Genomic DNA, 20,824 nt, shown 5'->3' with positions numbered 1-20,824 from the left:
ATTTAACTATTGTTTTCTTTTTACAATTCTTTTTTGTTTCCTTTATCAATATTTGCTGCCAGTGCAAAAAGTTTTGTCAACTTAATTCTAGTTGTTTGCGGGATACTTGTTAAGCTAAGCGGTTTTATAAAGAAAAAATAAAAGTTTTTATTGTTATTTGCGAGCAAAATAGTGTTCAAGTTTTAATATTTTGATTGTTTTTTTTTTTTTTTTTTTTTTTGTGATTGAAATCAGAAAATAATTTTATTTCTGGCATGTTACTATTGCTGGACAGAAGTGTCTGAAAGTTTAGAAACCTATACACAAAAATGCGCTATTAAAAATACCGTCGATTTTTTGCCTGTATTGTATTATTTACAAGTGGTTTCTTACTGTGGGTGTGTGTGTAAGTTGTGCGAGTTCTCATGGTATTTCCACTGTAAAAAAGTGATTTCACGTTCGGCTTAAAGTAGTGACTATACATTTTGTTTATGTTTAATAATATTAATTTAAAACTTCATTTTAGATAATTTAAATATAGCGGCGTGCATCTCGCATCCCCCCAAGCGACAGTTGCGCGCTGTGAACAGGCGCCAGAAACAAAAAATTCGCTGCATAATTTCAGGCGCGTTAACAGCTGCGTTCTGTGCTTGGATGGATGCGCGGGTCAGAAAACACGCCGATTCGTTGCCTTTTTAAAGTACTTGCTATACTTTTCGCGTTATTAGTTATTTAGTGGAAGTATTTCGTTTGCATTTTAAAACAATCACAACAATTTAATATTAATTGACTAAAAAACTACAAAAATAATTGGTTAATCATAGTAGTATGTAGTAGAGTTATAGTCATAGTTCAAATCCTCCATTAGTCGGCGTTGCATTTAAAATTAAAACAAACCTTAAATATTTCTCCTATGCATTAATCTTTTGTGCGCTTTTGACGCCTTCGTGGCAGTTTTTTTTTTTGTTTTTCATATATTAATTTTTTTTGGAGCAGCCTTAACTATGCCCAAGTTCATTTGTTTTTTGTGGTCTATCTGTGTGTGTGTGAATGTGCTGAACTTTTTTGTTTCAATATAATCCGTGAAAGACAATCGTTGACATATTGTCCTGTGATTATATTTTTTTGGCTGTGGAAATTCACTGCTCCATTTTAAGCTTACGTTTTGCTAAGGAGTATTTTTTGTTTTGTTTTTGGGTGCATTGTTCGTTTAGTGTAGTGGAAAATTAAGGCAGTTTTCAATTTTGAAGGCGAGCTCATTTCCTAAATTACACAGGAAGTAGTAGTGTGTGTGTGTTTGTGTTTACGTGTGTATTTGTGCTATAATACAAAGTGTTGTTGCTACTACCCACACCCTAAACATTTATAGGAAGTCTTTAGCTATATTTATAATATGTCTGTGTATATGTATGTATATAACAAAATATCAATATGTAATTGTAATCGACTAATGAAGAAGTTGTCGTTAGAGGACGAGAATTCGTTTGTAGCTGCTTTTTTAATCTAAACCTTCTCTCTGTATTGATCTGTTTCTCATAATTACTTTTGGCAGTATCGGTTCTAAAATTCTGTTGCATTTAAAAAAAAAATTACTGTTTTCGTGCGACTACGCGAAATTCTCATATTAGTAAGGAAAAAATACTAAAATGTTAATACAAAATAATAAAATTATTTTCTTAAGTTATTAAATAAATTTCTGCAATGCCTTTTGTGGCATTTATCTTATTGTCGTTTTTCTTTTTACAATTCATTTAATGCTTCGTTTTTCGTCAACGTTTCATAAACGCCAACGAATATATTTTCTGCTCACAACTTTACTTTTGTTTTTTCTTTCATATCATTGCATTTTTTGCGCGAAATTTAATTTCGTTTCTAGCTTTTTGCACGTGCTTTTCAAATATTCATCTTTTCTGTTTTTACATACTATTATTATAGCTAGGTGTTTTTGTTTTGTTTTGTCTGTGGGTGTTTTGTTTTTAGTTACATTACGGTTTAGGAGATATAGTCCGGTGTTGGTTCGGGTGCCGCGTCTGCATTGGCAAACAGTGGATTGGGGAACTCTGGCGGGTGTGGCAATGGCGCCAATGTTTTGGGCCTTCTTCTGTAGGCCATGAGCCAACAGGAGACCGCCACGGCGACTGCGACAAGTGCAAGCAGCGCCGTGATAACCAGAGCTATAATCAAGCCCACCATTGAGACACAAATATCCTCAACGCGCTGGGCCGCCGGTTTGACTGCATTTGAATAAAGAAATATCATATTAGAAATTGGGCCTTCTGAATGTGTGACTGGGTAGAGGTACTCACTGTTGGCATCATTCAGACCTGAACCGCTGCGTTTCTCGAATGTCAATATGGCATTGGAAGAGATAGTTATCTCCTCGCGCAGCTGACCCTCGACACCTGTACTGGTGGCAATGGCTGTCGTATCGGTGGAGTTGTCCGTAATGGAGCGACGTCTGCGTCCAAAGGCATTATAGCCACCACAATTAACTGGCTGACATTTTCCAAAGCATACGCGAATGTTACACTGGAAACGTATGTTGTCACTGGAGGGAAACTTAAAGGCATTGAAGCTGGCCAGCAGACTGTTGGTATCCGGATTGTACTCCCAGTTGCCAAAGATGCTTGTGTCTGTGGCACAGCCGTTCTCATCGGTTACAAGATATTCGTTTTGCACATTATCCTCCATGGTCTTAGCTATGCAAGAACGCGCGAAGCCGCCATAAATAGCTAATGAAGAATGTAGAAAAATTTAGAATTAGGGTCTAGATTACAGTCATAACTTTAAGCTACTTACTTGCTGGCTCAACGTCCACTTGCAGACGTAGATTGTCACCAATCTCGGCTGAGTTGATCTCCTCTCCCTCATTGGTTATGATTCGCATTTGACAGATGGGCGGTGGTCCAGTATTGGCAATTGTTCCGGCAGTTGTTAGCATGGATACGTTAAAGCCTAGGGTCACATTCTTCTCGCCAGTCTGGTAGACGCACTTGATGTTGTAGGCCTGCGCCTTATAAGTAACTAGCTTGGGATGCTTCTGTATGACCAGCACAAAACTGGCAACATCCTTTACGGCTTGCATGCCGCAGCTACCAAAGTGGACACGGAAGATTTCGGTGCGTGGCACCGTCTCGCCAGCCAAATTGACAACGCGACGGCACTCCTCATCCTTGCTGTGTCCCTTTACATATAACACGCCATTGAAACCCGGCTCGGTGATATGAATCTCAACTTGAACACCATCAGCTAAGCAACTGACAACCATGTCGGGTCGGGGGAAGTCGGTACGGAAATTGGTGTGATTGCAATGCAGCTCCGGATTACCTGTATAGCCGGTGATGCACTGGCACTGGGCCCGATGATTCACCGCATTGCAGAAGGCATTGACACCACACGTTTTGGTTAAGCAGGGATCCTCGCAGGTCTTTGATTCTGGATTACAGTAGCGATTATCCGCGCACTGCTCATTACTCACACACTCAGGTTGCTCCACGGGCTGGCACTCACCCAGAGGTGTCAGGCGATAGCCCAGCTCAATTGGACAAGTGCAGCTACCACGCTCATCAATTACCATGCCACGTTCCAATGCGCATACGCAGTGGCCGCTTTCATCGATGCGATAGCCCTGCTCAACCAGGCATGGTGTGCAGTACTCATAGATATCAAGGGCGCTGCCCGGCGGGCATACGCACTGACCATCGACATCGCGCACAAATCCTTTCTCGATGACGCAGAGCGAGCGCTTGTCGCACTGTACAGCTGCATTTCCGGTGTAGCCTTCGAGGCATTCGCAGATCATGGTGCGCACGGGCAGCGTGTCTAGGACTCGGCATTCGGCATTTACTCCGCAGGGTTGCGTAGAATTGCAAGGATTCACACACTCGCCGCGCAGACAGGCGCGTTGAGTTGGGCAATCGGCATCGCTGATGCAGATAGGCACCACTCGTTCCTGTTCGCAGCCCCTGCGACCAGGCACAGTTCCTGGTGGGCACGCGCATTGAGGCTTATGTTGATAGACCAAGCAAAGCTCATCGTTGGCGCAAATGGCCGTAGTCTCGCAAGGATTTGCGCATTTGCTATTTACACAAGCCTTATCCGAAGGACATTCATCGTCGTTGCGACAGCCAAGCGGTGTGCAGCCCAGACGTGCGTTTCCGCCATGTCCAGGGGCGCATTCACAAACGGCTCGATGATTGATAGCTAGGCATTCGGCATTGGGTCCACAAAGCTCGCCCTGGCAGGCGGGCACGCAGAGCTGGTTACGGCAGGCATGTGTGGCCGGACATTCTGAATTAATGGTGCATTCGATCTTGGCGCACTCGAACTCGGGATTGCCCTCGTAGCCCTGACGACAGGTACAAACTGGCTTGTGGTCCTTAATGCGACACTCAGCATTCAGACCACAGTTGCACGGATCTCGGCAAATGCCGCTCACGCAAGACTTATCAGCGGCACAGTCGGTATCTGAGATGCAACCGCCCACCTTGACCACGCTAGTGGTAGGCTTGCAGCTGCCGCTGCCACTGCTGATATAGCCATCGGGACAAATGCAGATCATGGTGCGTACAGGAGCCGTTGGTGTCACCTGGCACTGGGCGGGTCTTTGACAGGGCTCCAATACTAAGCAGGGATCGACGCATTGCTCGTTAATGCAGGCCAGGCGCGCTGGGCAGTCCGTATCCAGTTTGCAAACGGGCTGTGGTTGTGGGCGACAGTCCACATAGGGATTACCCAAGAAGTTCGACGGACAGCGGCACACGGCCATATGATTTTGTGGGCGACACTCAGCGCGTTGTGCACAGACATTGTGATACACGCATGGATTAACGCATTGCTCATTCTGGCAAGTCTTATCTGTGGGGCAGTCGTTGTTACTACTGCAACCAATGACGCGGCAGCGCTCGTATGGATTGCCGCGATAGCCGCTAAGGCAGCGGCATTGGGCGCGACTGGACTGTACATAGCACTCGGCGTTGGGGCCGCACGGATCCTTGAGTAGACAAGGATTGATACAATTGCCATTGATGCAGGCCTTTCCAGAGTCGCATTCGCCGTCGACACGACAACCAATGGAGCGGCAGGCGGCATAAGGATTGCCCTCGAAGCCATCCTGGCAGCTGCACACGGCGCGATGTTGTTGAACATGACAAATAGCGTTGGTACCGCAGTTGCAAGGATTGCGGCATTGACGATTCACACAGGCCTCCTGTTCGTTACAATCCAAATCGCTTTCGCAGCCGGGAGGACTCTGTAACACCAGCTGGCGACACTCCCCGCTGGCATCCGGTACTTGTGACTCAGGGCACTCACAAACCATGGTGCGCACAGGCACGCTGTCCAGCACGCTGCAGTGGGCACTGCGTGCACAGGGTGAAAGTTCGGTGCATGGGTTCTTGCATTTAGCATCGATGCAGGCCAATCCGCTGGGGCAGTCACCATCGTCGCGGCACACTGGCTCAATTGGTCGGCGTTCGCAGAAGGCATATGGATTGCCTAATGGCATTTGCTCTGGGCACCGACAGACGGCGCGATGATTAAGCGCCTGACAGATAGCATTTTGAGCGCAAGGGCTCTGAGCGCAAGGATTCACACACTGGTTAGCAACGCAAGCCAAGTTGGAGGCGCAATCGTGATCGGAGTGACATTCCAGTCGTACACAACGCACAAATGGATCACCCTCGAGGCCGACGGGACAACGGCAGCTAGCGCGATGATTACGGCCATAACACTCCGCGTTCAAAGCACAAGGATCGGAAACGAGACATGGATTGATACACTCACGATGAACGCACTGCTTGTCGCCCAAACACTCATCGTCCGACTGACAGCCAATAGGTACGCAGCCGAACTGCGCATTGCCTGAATAGCCGGGCTTGCAGTAGCATATTGGATGATGATTCTTAACAGTGCACTCGGCATTGGGTCCACAATTGCAAGGATTGATGCACTGCGCATTGATACACGCCTCCGAAATAGGGCAGTCGGAATTCGACTTGCAGCCTACTGTGATGACATCCGAAGCTGCAATTAATTGAGAATTAAAAGTTTGTTTAAGGTAATAGACTACTGCATCGACTTACGTGGCAGACACCGTACGCGTGCATCACCAGTATAGCCAGGCGGGCAACGGCAGACGGCGGCCCGATTTTGTACATGACAGTAGGCGCCCAGACCACAGGCATCCGCTGCGCATGGATTCACACAGCGTTCGTTTTGGCAGTTCTTATCACGAGGACAGTCATCGTTGCGTGTACACTCGGCGCCCGGAATTTTCGGGATGGCTATGTCTGTTGTGTAGCATTCGATGCGTGGATAACCTTGGTAACCAGCCGGACAACTGCATTGCGCGTAATGATCACGCGCGTTACATTGAGCGTTAACGCCGCACCGTTCCAGGCGACAGGCGTCCAGACAGCTGCCATGCAAACATACCTCGGAGCTAGCGCACTCTGCATTATGCTGACAGCCGCCGGGGACGATGACAGTTTGGATAGGCACACAGTTGCCAGAGTTATCGGAGACAGTGTCGCTGGGACACTTGCAGATCATGGTGCGCAGTGGCAATGTGTCCAGGACTGCACAGCTTTGCTGTGGACTGCAGACATGTGGTGTGGCGCATGGATTTTCGCAGCGCTGATTAATACATGCCAATTTCGATGGGCAGTCGGCGTCCTGTGTACACTGCGGCTGTGGATCACGCTTGGGTTCCTGGCATAGCACGAAGGGATTGCCTTGGTAGCCTGCACGGCACTCGCATTGTGGCTGATGACGACGTCCCACACAAAGGGCATTCACGGCGCAGGTGTCCTGCTCGCAAACTGGACGGCAAACGCGATTCAGGCGATCGCAGGCCTCATTATCGGCACAATCCTCGTTATACTGACAATGTCCAGTAATGCAAGCGATGAAGGGACTGCCCTGCGTGCCGGCGGGACAGCGGCAGACAGCCTGGTGATTCTGTGGTAGGCATTCGGCACCGCTGCCGCAACGCACCTGACCATGAGTACACGGATTGACACAGTTTTCATTAAGGCAAGCCTTATCATAGGGACAATCAGCATTAATCTTGCACTCCGCTGAAAATTTTTAGAGACGATTAGACAGGCTTACTAAATATAGCTCGACAGTATTTACGTTTGAAACATTGAACTTGGGGATCACCACCCCATCCAGGGGGACAGTAGCAGGTAGGTCGCGAATTTTGCACGCGACACTCGGCATTGCCAGCGCAAGGATTGGCCTCGGCACAAGGATCCTGGCAGCGTTTATTGATGCATGCCGTTGTGGGCGTACATTCCGAGTCGTGGGCGCAACCAGCTGTAATTTGTGCTGTAGCAAATGAGTAAAAAACTGGCTTATAACAGAGCTATGTGGGATAACGTGAAAGGGACATACGTGGCTGATAGCAGTTGGTGAATGGATCTCCTTGGGTACCCTGTGGACAGCTGCAGATGGCGCGATGCTGTTGCGCTAAGCATTGAGCGGTGCGCGCACAGGGTGATGCATCCAGGCAAGGATTGACACAGTTGCCAGCGCGGCAGGACTCTGTATTTTGGCATTGATCATGTGACACGCACCCTTGGTCATGTGTCGGTTCTAAATAAAATGAAAGCGATTAATTAAATATGAGTTGAATTAAATTGAATAAGACGCTTTATGGTGATAGTGCTATAGTTTCATAAAGGTTATAGAGTGCATATACAATATACGGTGTAAAAGAATAAATTGTGCAACTCTGTAAACGGATAAAAGGGGGGAGCATATTGAACATAATATTTATATTTAACTATTTTCAACTTAGCTGCAATGAAATAAGCAAACTCGACATAAAGCAAAAATAGGTACAATCCCAAATGGAATTTTTTATTGTTACCCACCTTTGCGACATCCAATGTCAGCATCACCAACGTAACCAGGCTCACAGCGACAGATCATAGTACGCAAGGGCAGTGTATCGACAACCTCACAGATGGCATTGGCGCCACATGGATGGGTCACATCGCAAGGGTTCTTGCACTCTCCATTGAAGCATGCCAGTTTGCTGGGGCATTCGGCATCCATAGTGCAGCCTTCAGGCTTGACGGGCAGCAATTCACAACTTACTGCTGGATTGCCGCTATAGCCGGCCGGGCATCGGCACTGGGCGCGATGGTTATCTACACGGCACTGAGCGCCAATACCACAATTGCAGGGATCTTCACAGCGCTCGTTGCGGCACGCCAAACGGAAGGTGCAGTCGTCATCGCTTCGACACTCGGGTCGCTCGCAGCGCAGTAGAGGATTGCCGCGGTAGCCATCGGGGCAGTGGCAGCGGGCTCGATGATTGAAGTCGGTGCGACAGATGGCTCCTGTGCCGCACTGGGTAAAAGTGCACGGGTCCACACACTGCTCATTAATGCATGCCTCGGTTGGCGCGCACTCACTATCGGAGCGACAGCCTAAGAGGTAACAGTGTTGCAGGGCGTTGCCAGTGTAGCCTTCATTGCACACGCAGAGCGGACGATGAAGCTGCACATGGCAGCGTGCTTGCTGTGCGCACAGATTTGATTGCTCGCAGGGATTGCGGCAGACCTGATTGATACATGCTTTGTCGTTGCTGCATTCGCCATCACTGGTGCATTCGGGCCTTGGTGGATCCAGTTGAGGCACTTGGCGCACGCACTGCGCGTACGGTGAGCCATAGAAATCTGGAGGACAACTGCACACGGACTTGTGATTAATAACACGACAAATAGCGTTGAGACCACAGGCGTGCAGACATGGGTCATGGCATTTCTGACTGACGCAAGCGCGATCCCGGGAGCAGTCTTCGTTAGTAACACACTCCGGATAGCTGCATGTGGCAGCGCCATTTTGTACGCGGCAGATACCATTGCTGCGACAGGGCGATGGTTGACAGGGATCGACATCGACGGTACGTGGCGCTTCGCATTGCACGAACGGATTACCAACCATGTTGTCAGGACAAGAGCAAATGGGACTGTGATTGATTGTCTGGCAGACGGCGCCGTAGCCACAAACTCCAGCACAGGCGTCAACGCACTTGTTGTTCACACACGCACGATCCTTGGCACAGTCTGAGCTGAGTGTGCACTCAGGTCGACAGCCCTGACCCAATGGATTGCCAAAGAAGCCGGGCAGACATTCGCAGACAGCCTGATCCCGCTGCACACGACACACAGAGTTGAGGCCACAGGGCGATGGATAGCATGGATCCGAGGGTGGCAGTGGTGTCACCTGTCGCGAGCATTGCATAAAGGCATTACCCGTGTAACCTTCCGGGCAGGAACAGATTGGTATGTGGTTGTTGACATTGCATAGCGCATCTTGGCCGCAGGTACCCGGGCAGGGATTGGCGCACTTGTTGCGTATGCAGGCGCGATTGGCTGGGCACTCAGAGTTGCCAACGCATTCGGGACGGCAGCCTTCATAAGGATTGCCAATATACTCCTGAATGCACTCGCAGACAAAGCTTTCGCCACGCAAACGGCACTCGGTGTTACTGCCACATGGTGATGGATTGCAGGGATTCTTTGGTGTAGGCAATGGTGTTGGCAAAGCTGTAAATGAATATGTAAGATTAAGATTATATATAGTTGTTGCGGTGGGTGGGGGAGAAAGGTTGCCCTGCCTATATACAATATGCAAACTTGTTGGGTTGGCCGATTTGTTCTTACTTTGGGGTACTTGCTGGCAGAGTCGGAACGGATCACCCGTCATGCCCGCTGGACAATGACAGTTGGGTGTGTGCAGGGTAACTAGGCACTGGGCATTTTGGCCACAGCTACCGGGGCATGGATCGCGACACTTCTGACCGATACAGGCTAAATTATTTGCGCACTCATCATTGTAGGAACACTCAGGCCGGCAGTTGGGCGGCTTCCCTTGGAATTCAACCAGGCAACTACAACGCGCTTGACCATTATCGTTGTTGCACTGCGCATTTGATCCACATGGCGAAGGGTAGCATGGATCGTGGGCTGTTTCCGGTTTGCGCTCCACAACGATGGGATTGCACAGGCTGTAGGCGTTGCCAGTGTAGCCAGCGATGCACTCGCAGTGGGCACGATGCTGCACAGCCTGACAAACAGCGTTGAGGCCGCATTGTCCAGGGCAGGGATCCACACACTTGTTATTGATGCACGCGTGTTGTTGGGAACAGTCCGAGCTGGTGTAGCACTCTAAACGGCAATTGGGCGGCTGACCCAAATATCCAGTGATGCAGGAACAAATCGCATTTCCATTGCGCTCAATACACTGTGCATTGGTTCCACATGGCGATGGTTGACATGGATTAATTGGGGGCTCGTCGCGCACAGGTGTGCAGGCAACAAATGCGTTGCCCGTCATGCGCTCAGGACAGCGACACATGGCAATGTGATTGATCGCATCGCAAAGAGCGTTCTGGGCACAAGTTCCGGGACAGGGATCAATGCATTTGTTGCGTACACAAGCGCGATTTCTTGGACACTCGGAGTTTAGCACGCATTCCGGACGACATCCAATGTAGGGATCGCCCTGATATTCCGGCAGGCATGAGCATTGGCCACTGCGGCACTGCGCATTGCTTCCACACGGTGAGGGATTGCAGGGCTCGGCGGGCGCTGTGAAATAGTTGGGGTCAGGGTTAGGAGAAAGCAACACCTTATGTAATAGAGGGGGCATACTCGGTGGTGTTGGTGGCGGTGTGGGCGGCAACAGCCGACAGCTGCTGAATGGATCGCCTGTGTAGCTAGCGGGGCAAGAGCAACTAGGCGTATGGTTGATTACATTACATTGTGCTGCAAAGCCGCAGGCACCTGGACAAGGATCACGACATTTCTCATTGATACACGCCAAATTGCTGCCGCACTCTGCATTAATGGTGCACTCAGGCCGGCAGTTGGGTGCTGCACCAACAAAGTTTGGCAAGCAACTGCAACTGGCGCCGCCATTTACTTCACGACACTGGGAATTGGGTCCACATGGTGACGGCACACATGGCATGGCTGGCTGCGTAGGTGGCTCTGCCTGTTTGGGTGGTAGCGGCAAGCAGCGGATAAAGGCGTCGCCGGTGTAACCAGATTGGCAGGAGCATAGCGGACTATGGTTGCGCACATGACATTGGGCATTGACACCACATGTGCCTGGGCAGGGATCTTGACACTTCTGATTTATGCAGGCCTTATCCGCGCTACACTCGGCACTGATAACACACTCGGGACGACAGGCGGGCGGAGTACCTATAAACTGTGGCAGGCAGCTGCAAATTGCCTGACCCTGCGATTCTCGACACTGTGAATTGGCGCCGCACGGTGATGGCTCACAGGGATTTACATAAACAGGGGGCGTGGCTAAACGGAGTGAAAATTAAGATTAGTTTCTGTACATATTTGAGGGTAATTGCGAAGCAAAGCGTATTCTAAAAGCACAAAGCAATTCAAAAGCGTTTTTAACTAGTTTAAGCAGTCTTGAAGCAGTCTTGCGTTTACGTGTTGGATAATGTGGTGGTTAGCTATAGTTTATTACTGTCATGTGGTTGCAACTCCTGTATAAGTTTGGTGACGCAATAGTTGTAAAAGGACAACTCGAGAGAGAAAGCACAACCAGAGCTTAGATTACAATATTGAATAATGAAATGGTTGTAGAGTCGATTTGTAACAAGGTAGGGGAAAAGAAAACAAGTCGTAAATTTGTTGATGGTCAAAGAGCAAAAATATCACTAATATCTAGAGCTTATGTAAAGTGAGCTTTGATGGACATCTTTAGTTTTTAATAATGAGACCTTATAAATAGAACTCAGAAGAAAGGGTAAATAGTGGAATTGAGTACTGCATTGTTGCTGATTACTAAGCAAAGAACTCGCGGAAGGGTATTTGGTTTTAGTGGCATAGATTTAGTTTGCATGTTCTTATAGTTTTTCTTACGTTCTTGCGTCATTAGATGACAGCTGTGATAGGGATTGCCCACATGATATGGTTGGCATTCGCAGATGGGCGCATGATTGACAACTTGACAGTATGAATTAATGCCGCAGACACCGGGACAAGGATCGCGACATTTCTCGTTCACACAAGCTCGATCGCTTGTGCAGTCCGAATTGCGAGTGCACTCGGGTCGACAAATCTCGTAGGGATTACCATAATAGTCGGGCAGACACTGACAGACGCTTTGGGTATATTGCGGCTGGCAAATGGCATTCACACCACAAGGATTCGGATTACATGGTATGGGCTTGGGTAAAACTGGTGCTGGAGGTGGCGTGGATCGCACGCACGTGGTATACGCATCGCCCATATAACCTTCGGGGCAGTAGCAGTTCGGGCTGTGAGCTATGACGCGACACAAGGCCAGCTGACCGCAGCTACCGGGACAAGGGTCGATACATTTGTGATTATAGCAGGTCTTGTCACTTGCACAATCGGCGCTGCTAACACACTCGGGACGGCAATGCGGTGGTGTGCCTATGAATTCTCCGAGACAGTTACACTGGGCGCCTTGTGGTGTGGCCACACACTTTGAGTGGGGACCGCAAGGTGATGGGTGACAGGGATTCACTTCGACGGGGTCTTTTGTGGGTGCTGGCGGCATAACTGAAAGAACTGCATTAGAGATTGCTAACGTGTTGATGTTTTGCGGCATACCTATGGGTTGACAGGCTACTAGGGGATTACCCGTAAGCGGGGGTGGACACACGCATATGGGACTGTGGTTCTGCGCGTGGCATACAGCGCGTAAGCCACAAGCGCCTGGACACGGATTTCGACATCTGAGGTTCAAGCAGTACTTGTCAAGAGCACAATCCGAGTTACTGCTACACTCCGGACGGCATGAGGGTGGTGTGCCCTGATAACCAGGCAGACAGTAGCAAATGGCTTGCTGCTGATATGTGCGGCATTGTGCATTGGGGCCGCACGGCGAGGGCTGGCAGGGATTAATTGGTATGCGTGGTGGTATAATGGCAGGAAGTGTACTGGGAGTTGAGGAAGGAGTTGTCATTGCCGGTTTCGGTACTGGCATTGGGTCACAGCGCACAAAGGCGTCACCGTGCATTTGAGCTGGACATGTGCAAGAGGGAATATGATTATAAGTATTGCACACAGCATTTAATCCACAAGTGCCCGGGCATGGATCCTCGCACTTTTGCCTCCTACACGCCTTATCCTTGGTACAGTCCGTATTCAGCACGCATTCCGGACGACAGCTCACATAAGGATTTCCATGATATTCGGCCAGACAACTGCAGATGCCATTATTGCATAAAGCATTTGCTCCACAAGGTGACGGATAACAAGGATCCTTCGCTGCAGTTGGTTCGTGTTCCACGATGGGAGGCTCCGGCGTCCGTTCGCATGAAACGAAGGGATCGCCGGTGTAGCCAGCCGGGCAAATACAGTTAGGCACATGGTTGTGCACTCGGCATAGAGCGTTGTAGGCACAAGAGCCTGGACAAGGATCGCGACATTTTTCATTAATGCATGCCAAGTGAGCAGGACAGTCGGAGTGCACGACGCATTCTGGACGGCAATTTGGCGGGGTTCCAATGTAATTGGGTAGACAAATACACGCGGCTACTCCAAAACGATTGTGGCATTGCGAGTATGGGCCACATGGAGAGGGATAGCACGGATTAATCTCTGCACTTGGTGTCAAAATATTATTGATCGGACGTGGGGTGTTAGGTGTTGGCTGTGCAGCTGATGGATTGTTGATGATTTCTGGCATGGAATCTGGTTGTTTTACTGGGTAGTTAACATCATACGCCGGAGTTATAGGAGTAACTCCCACTGGAGTTGGAACGAATATAGGAGGCTGTGGAGCTGGAACCACTGGCTGTGGATCTGAAGGAATATTTAAAACTTCAGGTTTTCGAGAGGGATGAGGCGATGAGGAAATAACGTTGATCGGAGGTTGAGGTGTTGGGTATGTTGGTACAGATGGTATATTGATAACTCCCGGCTGTGGTGTAGGTGTCAAAGATACTGCAGATGGAATGAATATAGGAGGTTGAGGAACTGGTGGTACTGGCCGTGGGATGGAAGGAATGTTCACAGCTCCTGGCGTCTCAGACGTTTCTGGGGTTGGATGGTTCACATCATACTGCAGTACTGTTGGATACGTAGGCTGAGCTACTGAAGGAATGTTTATTACTGCTGGTTGAGGAGCAGGTGCAAAAGTTGCTGGAGGAGATGGAACGAATATAGGAGGCTGCGGTACTGATGGGACTGGCTGTAAAACTGAAGGAATATTCACAGCACCAGGTATTGTAGCTGGTTGTTCATTCGGGTAGTTTACATCATATACTGGAAGCTGAGGTGTCGGATAAGTTGGTTGTGGTATAGATGGTACATAGATAACTATTGGTTGTTGAGCAGGCGTTGAAGCTGACGTTGCAGGTGACGGAATATGAGCAGGAGGTGTAGGTGTTGATATAATTGGCCGTGGTAATGATGGAATATTTATAACTCCAGGTATTTGTGGTGGCGGTGGATAGTATACATCGTATATAGCTGGATGCGTTAGCTCAGGAGTTGGGACTGGTTGAGGTGCAGAATGAATGTTGATAACTCCAGGAACTGCTGGCTGCGTAGGTTGTGTTGGGTAGGTAACATCAAAAACTGGAATCGGCGGTGATGGTTGTGGCGCGGAAGGTATATTTATTATCCCAGGTTTTGGTGCTGGTCTTGAAATTGGAGGTGATGGCTCAAATATAGGAGGCTGTGGAGTTGGTGTCGCCGGTTGTTGAACAGAAGGAATATTGATCACTTCTGGCTTATGAGTCGGTTGCGGTGTTGGGTAGTTCACATCGTAGGTTGGTGGCTGAGGTGATGGATAAGTTGGTTGTGGTATGGATGGTATGTTGATAGTTCCCGGCTGTGGTGCAGGAGACGTTGGACTTGATGAATGTACAATAATGGGCCCCTGTGTTGTCGGATAAATCGGTTGAGGCGCTGATGGAATATTAATGACTCCTGGTTCGGGAGGTTGTGGCTGCTGTGGTGGATGGCTTATATCATGTATCGCTTGTTGAGGTGGCGGATATGTAGGTTGAGGTACTGATGGAATGTTAATTAATCCTGGTTGCGTTGCAGGTGTGGAAGGTACTGAAGGTGAAGGCACGAATATGGGAGGCTGAGAAGCTGGTGGCACCGGTTGTGGGAACGATGGAGTATTCACTACTCCTGGCTTATGCGTGGGTTGTGACGTTGGGTAGTTCACATCGTAGACTGGAGGCTGAGATGATGGATAAGTTGGCCGTGGTATGGATGGTATGTTGATAGTTCCCGGCTGTGGTGCAGGAGACGTTGGACTTGATGAATGTACAATAATGGGCCCCTGTGTTGTCGGATAAATCGGTTGAGGCGCTGACGGAATATTAATGACTCCTGGTTCGGGAGGTTGTGGCTGCTGTGGTGGATGGCTTATATCATGTATCGCTTGTTGAGGTGGCGGATTTGTAGGTTGAGGTACTGATGGAATGTTAATTAATCCTGGTTGCGTTGTAGGTGTGGAAGGTACTGAAGGTGAAGGCACGAATATGGGAGGCTGAAAAGCTGGTGGCACCGGTTGTGGGAACGATGGAGTATTCACTGCTCCTGGCTTATGCGTGGGTTGTGACGTTGGGTAGTTCACATCGTAGACTGGAGGCTGAGATGATGGATAAGTTGGCCGTGGTATGGATGGTATGTTGATAGTTCCCGGCTGTGGTGCAGGAGACGTTGGACTTGATGAATGTACAATAATGGGCCCCTGTGTTGTCGGATAAATCGGTTGAGGCGCTGACGGAATATTAATGACTCCTGGTTCGGGAGGTTGTGGCTGCTGTGGTGGATGGCTTATATCATGTATCCCTTGTTGAGGTGGCGGATATGTAGGTTGAGGTACTGATGGAATGTTAATTAATCCTGGTTGCGTTGCAGGTGTTGAAGGTACCGAAGGTGATGGAACGAATAAAGGATGTTGGGAAGCTGGTGGCACCGGTGGTGGGAATGAAGGAGTATTCACTATTCCTGGTTTATGGGTGGCCTGCGGTGTTGCTGATGGTATATTAATAATACCCGGTTTCGATTCATGTGTTGTTGGCACTTGGGAAGTTGTGGTATATGTTGTAGCTGGGTACGATGGGGATACCGGCTGTGGCCCAGAGAAAATATAAACCACACCGGGTATGACAATTGGATAGGGTGGTGCTGGTGTATCATAAATTGAAGGTCTCACTATTGGGGGAGCTACATTTTCTGAAAGATGATTATTAAATGGACTGTTGCAGTTGACAGCTGTATCACATTGGATCTTACGTCTTTGACTCTCATAACAGCGAGTAAATGGATTTCCAGTGTGCGTTGGCTTGCAGAAGCAAATAGGGCTATGGTAATGGACTCGGCATTCGGCATTAAAACCACAGGCTCCTAAACATGGATCGGTACACTTAAACTGCACACAGGCCCTATCGAAGGCACACTCAGAGTTTAAGGTACACTCGGGTCGGCAATAAGGTGGGCTACCATAAAAGTCAGGGAGACAAGAGCAAATAGCTTGCTTATTGCTTTCAAGGCATTGTGCATTAGGACCACAAGGGGATGGATCGCAAGAATTGATTTGATCTACGGGTGCTACAAGGTTAGAAAAAAATATGTAATGTTGACACATGATATAGGAATTGTTTGGGATGTTTCGCTTACATTGCTGTATCGCCGGCAGAGGGGCGCAGTGTTTCAATGGGTTGCCGGTGTAGCCGCTGAAGCAGCTGCATTGGGGCAGGTGGTCGACTACAGAACACACTGCATTTAAACCACATGTGCCAGGGCAAGGATCACGGCACTTCTGTTGCACACAAGCTCTGTGCGAGAGACAATCGCTGTTGAGTACACATTCTGGACGGCAGGCTTCATAAGGATTGCCATAATAATCAGGCAAACAGATACAAGAGCCAATGCCGTGATGCTGACTGCAGAGCGCATTGGCGCCGCAAGGATTGGGCTCACAAGGATTACCCTCAGTCTGCTCATATTGCGGTGTTTTTATAACAGTCGTTATAGGAGTCGGCGTGGGTGGGGGCGGTAATTGACAGGCAGTAAACGGATTACCAAGTAAACCTGGTGCACACACACAAATTGGCTGGTGGTTGCTGGTGCGGCATATGGCATTGAAGCCGCACAGACCAGGGCACGGATCCTGACACTTCCGATTAATGCATGCACGATCGCTGGGACAGTCGCTGTTGGAAATGCATTCGGGACGGCAATAAGGAGGCACGCCTATATGCTCTGGTTGGCAACGACAAGTTGCTACACTTTGATCACTGCTGCACTCGGAGTGAGGGCCACAAGGCGAGGGGATGCAAGGATCAAGTGGTTCACGTTGGACTACAGCCGGAGCTGGTCTAATAGGCTGGCATTGTGTGTATGGACTGCCTGTGTAGCCTGTGGGGCAAACACATTGGGGTCGGTGGCTTATCACATGACACTCAGCCTGATGGCCGCAGACTCCCGGACACGGATCGCGACAGTTTTGATTCATGCATGCCAGGCTCAGAGGACATTCTTGGTTGGTGGTGCACTCGGGGCGACAGGTTGGTGGACTGCCATAATAGCCTGGCAAACAACTGCAGATCGCTTGATCTCCAACTGAGCGACAAAGCGCGTTCGCACCACAAGGCGATGGCTGGCAGGGTTGCACTGGTGGTGCTGGCAATGTCTGCAATGGCGGTGTTTGGCATAAAACGAATGGATTGCCCTGCAGACCGCCGGGGCAATGGCACATGGCCACATGGTTGTGCACTTCACATATGGCGCTATATCCACATGTGCCAGGACAGGGATCAATGCAGCGATTGCGCACGCATGATCTGTCTAAGGTGCACTCTGTGCTTAACACACATTCGGGCCGACAACCCACGTACGGATCACCCGTGTATAGTGGCAAACAGCTGCAAATGCCGCCCGCACACTGGGCATTAGCACCACAGGGCGATGGCTGGCAGGGATCTTCGGCAATTGGAGTGGGAACAGGTGTTGCTGGATAACAGCGATAGAATGGATCGCCAATATACCCGCTGGGACATGTGCAGCTGGGCACGTGATTTAAAACACTGCATTGAGCGTATAGCCCACAAGCGCCCGGACAGGGATCTCGACACTTTTCATTAATGCACGAACGATGAGCGGGACAATCGGAGTTGAGTATACATTCGGGTTGACAGTGTGGTGGCGTACCATAATACTCAGACAGACAGCTGCAGATCGCTTGGTCATTGACCACACGGCATTGCGCGTATTGTCCGCAGGGTGTGGGAACGCACGGATTACGATATGGTTCGCGCGCCACAACGGGCTGAGGTTTGGGTTGACAACGCACCAACGCATCGCCAGTGTGGCCGGGGATGCAAGAACAATAAACTCGGTGATGTAGTGTTTGGCAGATGGCATTGTATCCACAACTACCAGGACAGGGATCTCGACATTTCTGATTGACACAGGCCTTATTTATAGGACACTCCGAATTTGTAGTACATTCGGGTCGACAGGCGGGTGGTGTACCAAAGTAGTCGGGCAAGCAACTGCAAATTGCTTGATTATGAGATTCCTTACACTGAGCATTAGGACCGCAGGGCGAGGGTTCACAGGGGTTGACGTAAACCACTTTAATGGCTGTGGGAGATGTGCAAATGGGTGCAAATAATATATTGTTGGTTGGGTTAGTGCAAATGTCTGATAACATCTGGAAAGAATGCTTACGTTCTGACTGGTGCAGCCGGCAATGGCGATAGGGATCACCAATGTGGCCGGGATAGCAGCTGCATATGGGAACATGGTTGACGACTTGGCATTGGGCGTTGGGTGCACAGCTGCCAGGACAGGGATCACGGCAATGTTGATTAAGGCACGCCAAATGGCTCGAGCAGTCGGAGTTAAGGACACATTCGGGTCGGCAGCCTTCATAAGGATTGCCATAGTAGTTGGGCAAGCACTGGCAGGAACCAACTCTACCCTGTTGCCTGCAGACGGCATTGCTGCCGCAGGGACTAGGTGCACATGGATTAATTTGATCCCGCTCGAGTGTCGGGCGCGGATAACACTTGGTAAATGGATCTCCAATATAATCAGCTATGCAAACGCAGGATGGCACATGACTGATCACCTGGCAGATGGCGGCCTGGCCGCACACACCAGGACAAGGATCGCGACACTTTTGTCCAATACAGGCCAATTGGTTGGAGCATTCCGATGAAGTAATACATTCAGGCCGGCAATTTGGCGGGGTTCCAATGTAATGTTCCAGGCACTTGCACTGCGCTTGGTTGCCATCTGGTGTGGAAGTGCACTGTGCATTGGCACCGCACGGTGAGGGCTGGCAGGGATTGACTGGATCACGTTGCAAAATTTGGGGCGGTGGTAGACGTTGGCACAACGCATATGCATTTCCCGTGTAGCCTGGCGGGCAGCTGCAATGGGGCGTATGACGTATAACCTGACAGAGCGAGTGTTGGCCACAGGCACCAGGGCAGGGATCGCGGCAGTGCTGATTCTGGCAGGCCAAATGAGGCGCACAGTCCGAGTTGATGCTGCATTCTGGTCGACATAGCGGTGGTGTGCCAAAAAAGCCGGCCAGGCAGGAACACACTGCCTGGTCATTTGCCACAAGGCACTGTGCATTGCTTCCACAGGGTGTTGGACGGCATGGGTTAACGGGCACGATTGGATCAGCTAAATGATTGGGTACACAATTAAGTTTTGACAATTTTGAGGTACTACAGCAAAACCTACGTTGTACTAAAGCACACTGTACAAATGCATTGCCGGATGTGCCCGGGGGACAGTGGCACATGGGCACATGGTTGCGCACCTCGCAAATAGCGCCTACGCCACAGGCGCCCGGACAGGGATCTACACATTTACTGCGCTGGCAAGCCTTGTCACGTGCGCAATCCGTGTTAAGCACACATTCGGGTCGGCAGCCAATGTAGGGATTGCCATGGAACTCAGCAATACAAGTGCATTGCCCATTGTTGCAAATAGCATTTGAGCCGCATGGCGAGGGATTGCAAGCATCGCGTGGCGGTGGGTCATGTGATGGTGGTATTGGTGCGCAGCTAACGAAAGGATTTCCTTCATAGCCTACGGGACAGCTGCAAATGGGCGTATGATTGATGGCGTTACATCGTGCTGAAATACCACAGGAGCCAGGACAGGGATCGCGACACTTTTCACCTATGCAGGCCAAGTGAGAAGCGCAATCGGAGTTTATTAAACACTCCGGTTGACAGTTAGGCGGAGCACCATAGTAACCGGACAGACAGCGACACACGGCTTGACGGCTTTGAGCATGACACTGTCCAAAAGTGCCGCAGGGTGACGGCACACAAGGATCATGGTTTGTATCCTTTGGATAGTCGTAGCTAATGGCGTGTGCTAAAAATATTGTTGTGTTTAGATAGTTGTAAGCCAAACTCATACTGGCGGCAAGATCTTACTTATTGTTCGACAGCCACTGAAAGCATCACCCGTAAAACCTGGCAAACAGCTGCAGTGGGGACTATGGTAAATCGTATGACACGCGGCATTGCGGTCACAGACTCCTGGACAGGGATCAACACAGTGGTGATTTTTGCAGGCTTTGTCAAGGGAGCACTCGCTGGAGATGGTACATTCGGGTCGACAAGCTGGTGGAGTGCCTATAAAGTCTGGCAGGCAACTGCAAACCGCCTGCTGATTTGCTTCATGGCATTGGGAGTTAGATCCACAGGGTGAGGGCTGGCAGGGATGCAGCGGAGCAGGTTCATGCAGGGCTATTATAAAAACGTTATGTAAAAACGTCGGGTAAATACGATGAGTGGAAGATATACCATATTTGAGTTGCTTAC

General features: G+C 49.6%; 1 protein-coding gene across 1 annotated transcript in view; it reads right to left on the bottom strand.

Moving 5' to 3' along the window:
• Nucleotides 1–203: 203 nt before the first annotated feature.
• Nucleotides 204–20,824, bottom strand: part of LOC115763502 — a 95,870-nt gene continuing 75,249 nt past the window's right edge. Inside the window, exons 59-70 of the mRNA XM_030706099.1 lie at nt 20,435–20,749; nt 19,728–20,372; nt 18,699–19,667; nt 10,650–11,315; nt 9,660–10,586; nt 7,860–9,542; nt 7,378–7,578; nt 7,117–7,311; nt 6,063–7,058; nt 2,779–6,003; nt 2,286–2,711; nt 204–2,213 (exon numbers count right to left, since the gene is read on the bottom strand). Coding sequence (XP_030561959.1) covers nt 1,972–2,213; nt 2,286–2,711; nt 2,779–6,003; nt 6,063–7,058; nt 7,117–7,311; nt 7,378–7,578; nt 7,860–9,542; nt 9,660–10,586; nt 10,650–11,315; nt 18,699–19,667; nt 19,728–20,372; nt 20,435–20,749 — 10,490 coding nt within the window. The 3' untranslated portion in view covers nt 204–1,971. The remainder of the gene's footprint in view (nt 2,214–2,285; nt 2,712–2,778; nt 6,004–6,062; nt 7,059–7,116; nt 7,312–7,377; nt 7,579–7,859; nt 9,543–9,659; nt 10,587–10,649; nt 11,316–18,698; nt 19,668–19,727; nt 20,373–20,434; nt 20,750–20,824) is intronic.

This window comes from Drosophila novamexicana, unplaced genomic scaffold (genome assembly GCF_003285875.2).
Source record: "Drosophila novamexicana strain 15010-1031.04,08,12 unplaced genomic scaffold, DnovRS2.1 tig00000739-arrow-arrow-pilon, whole genome shotgun sequence".
NCBI lineage: Eukaryota > Metazoa > Arthropoda > Insecta > Diptera > Drosophilidae > Drosophila > Drosophila novamexicana.
This window is presented reverse-complemented; position numbering and strand designations above follow the sequence as displayed.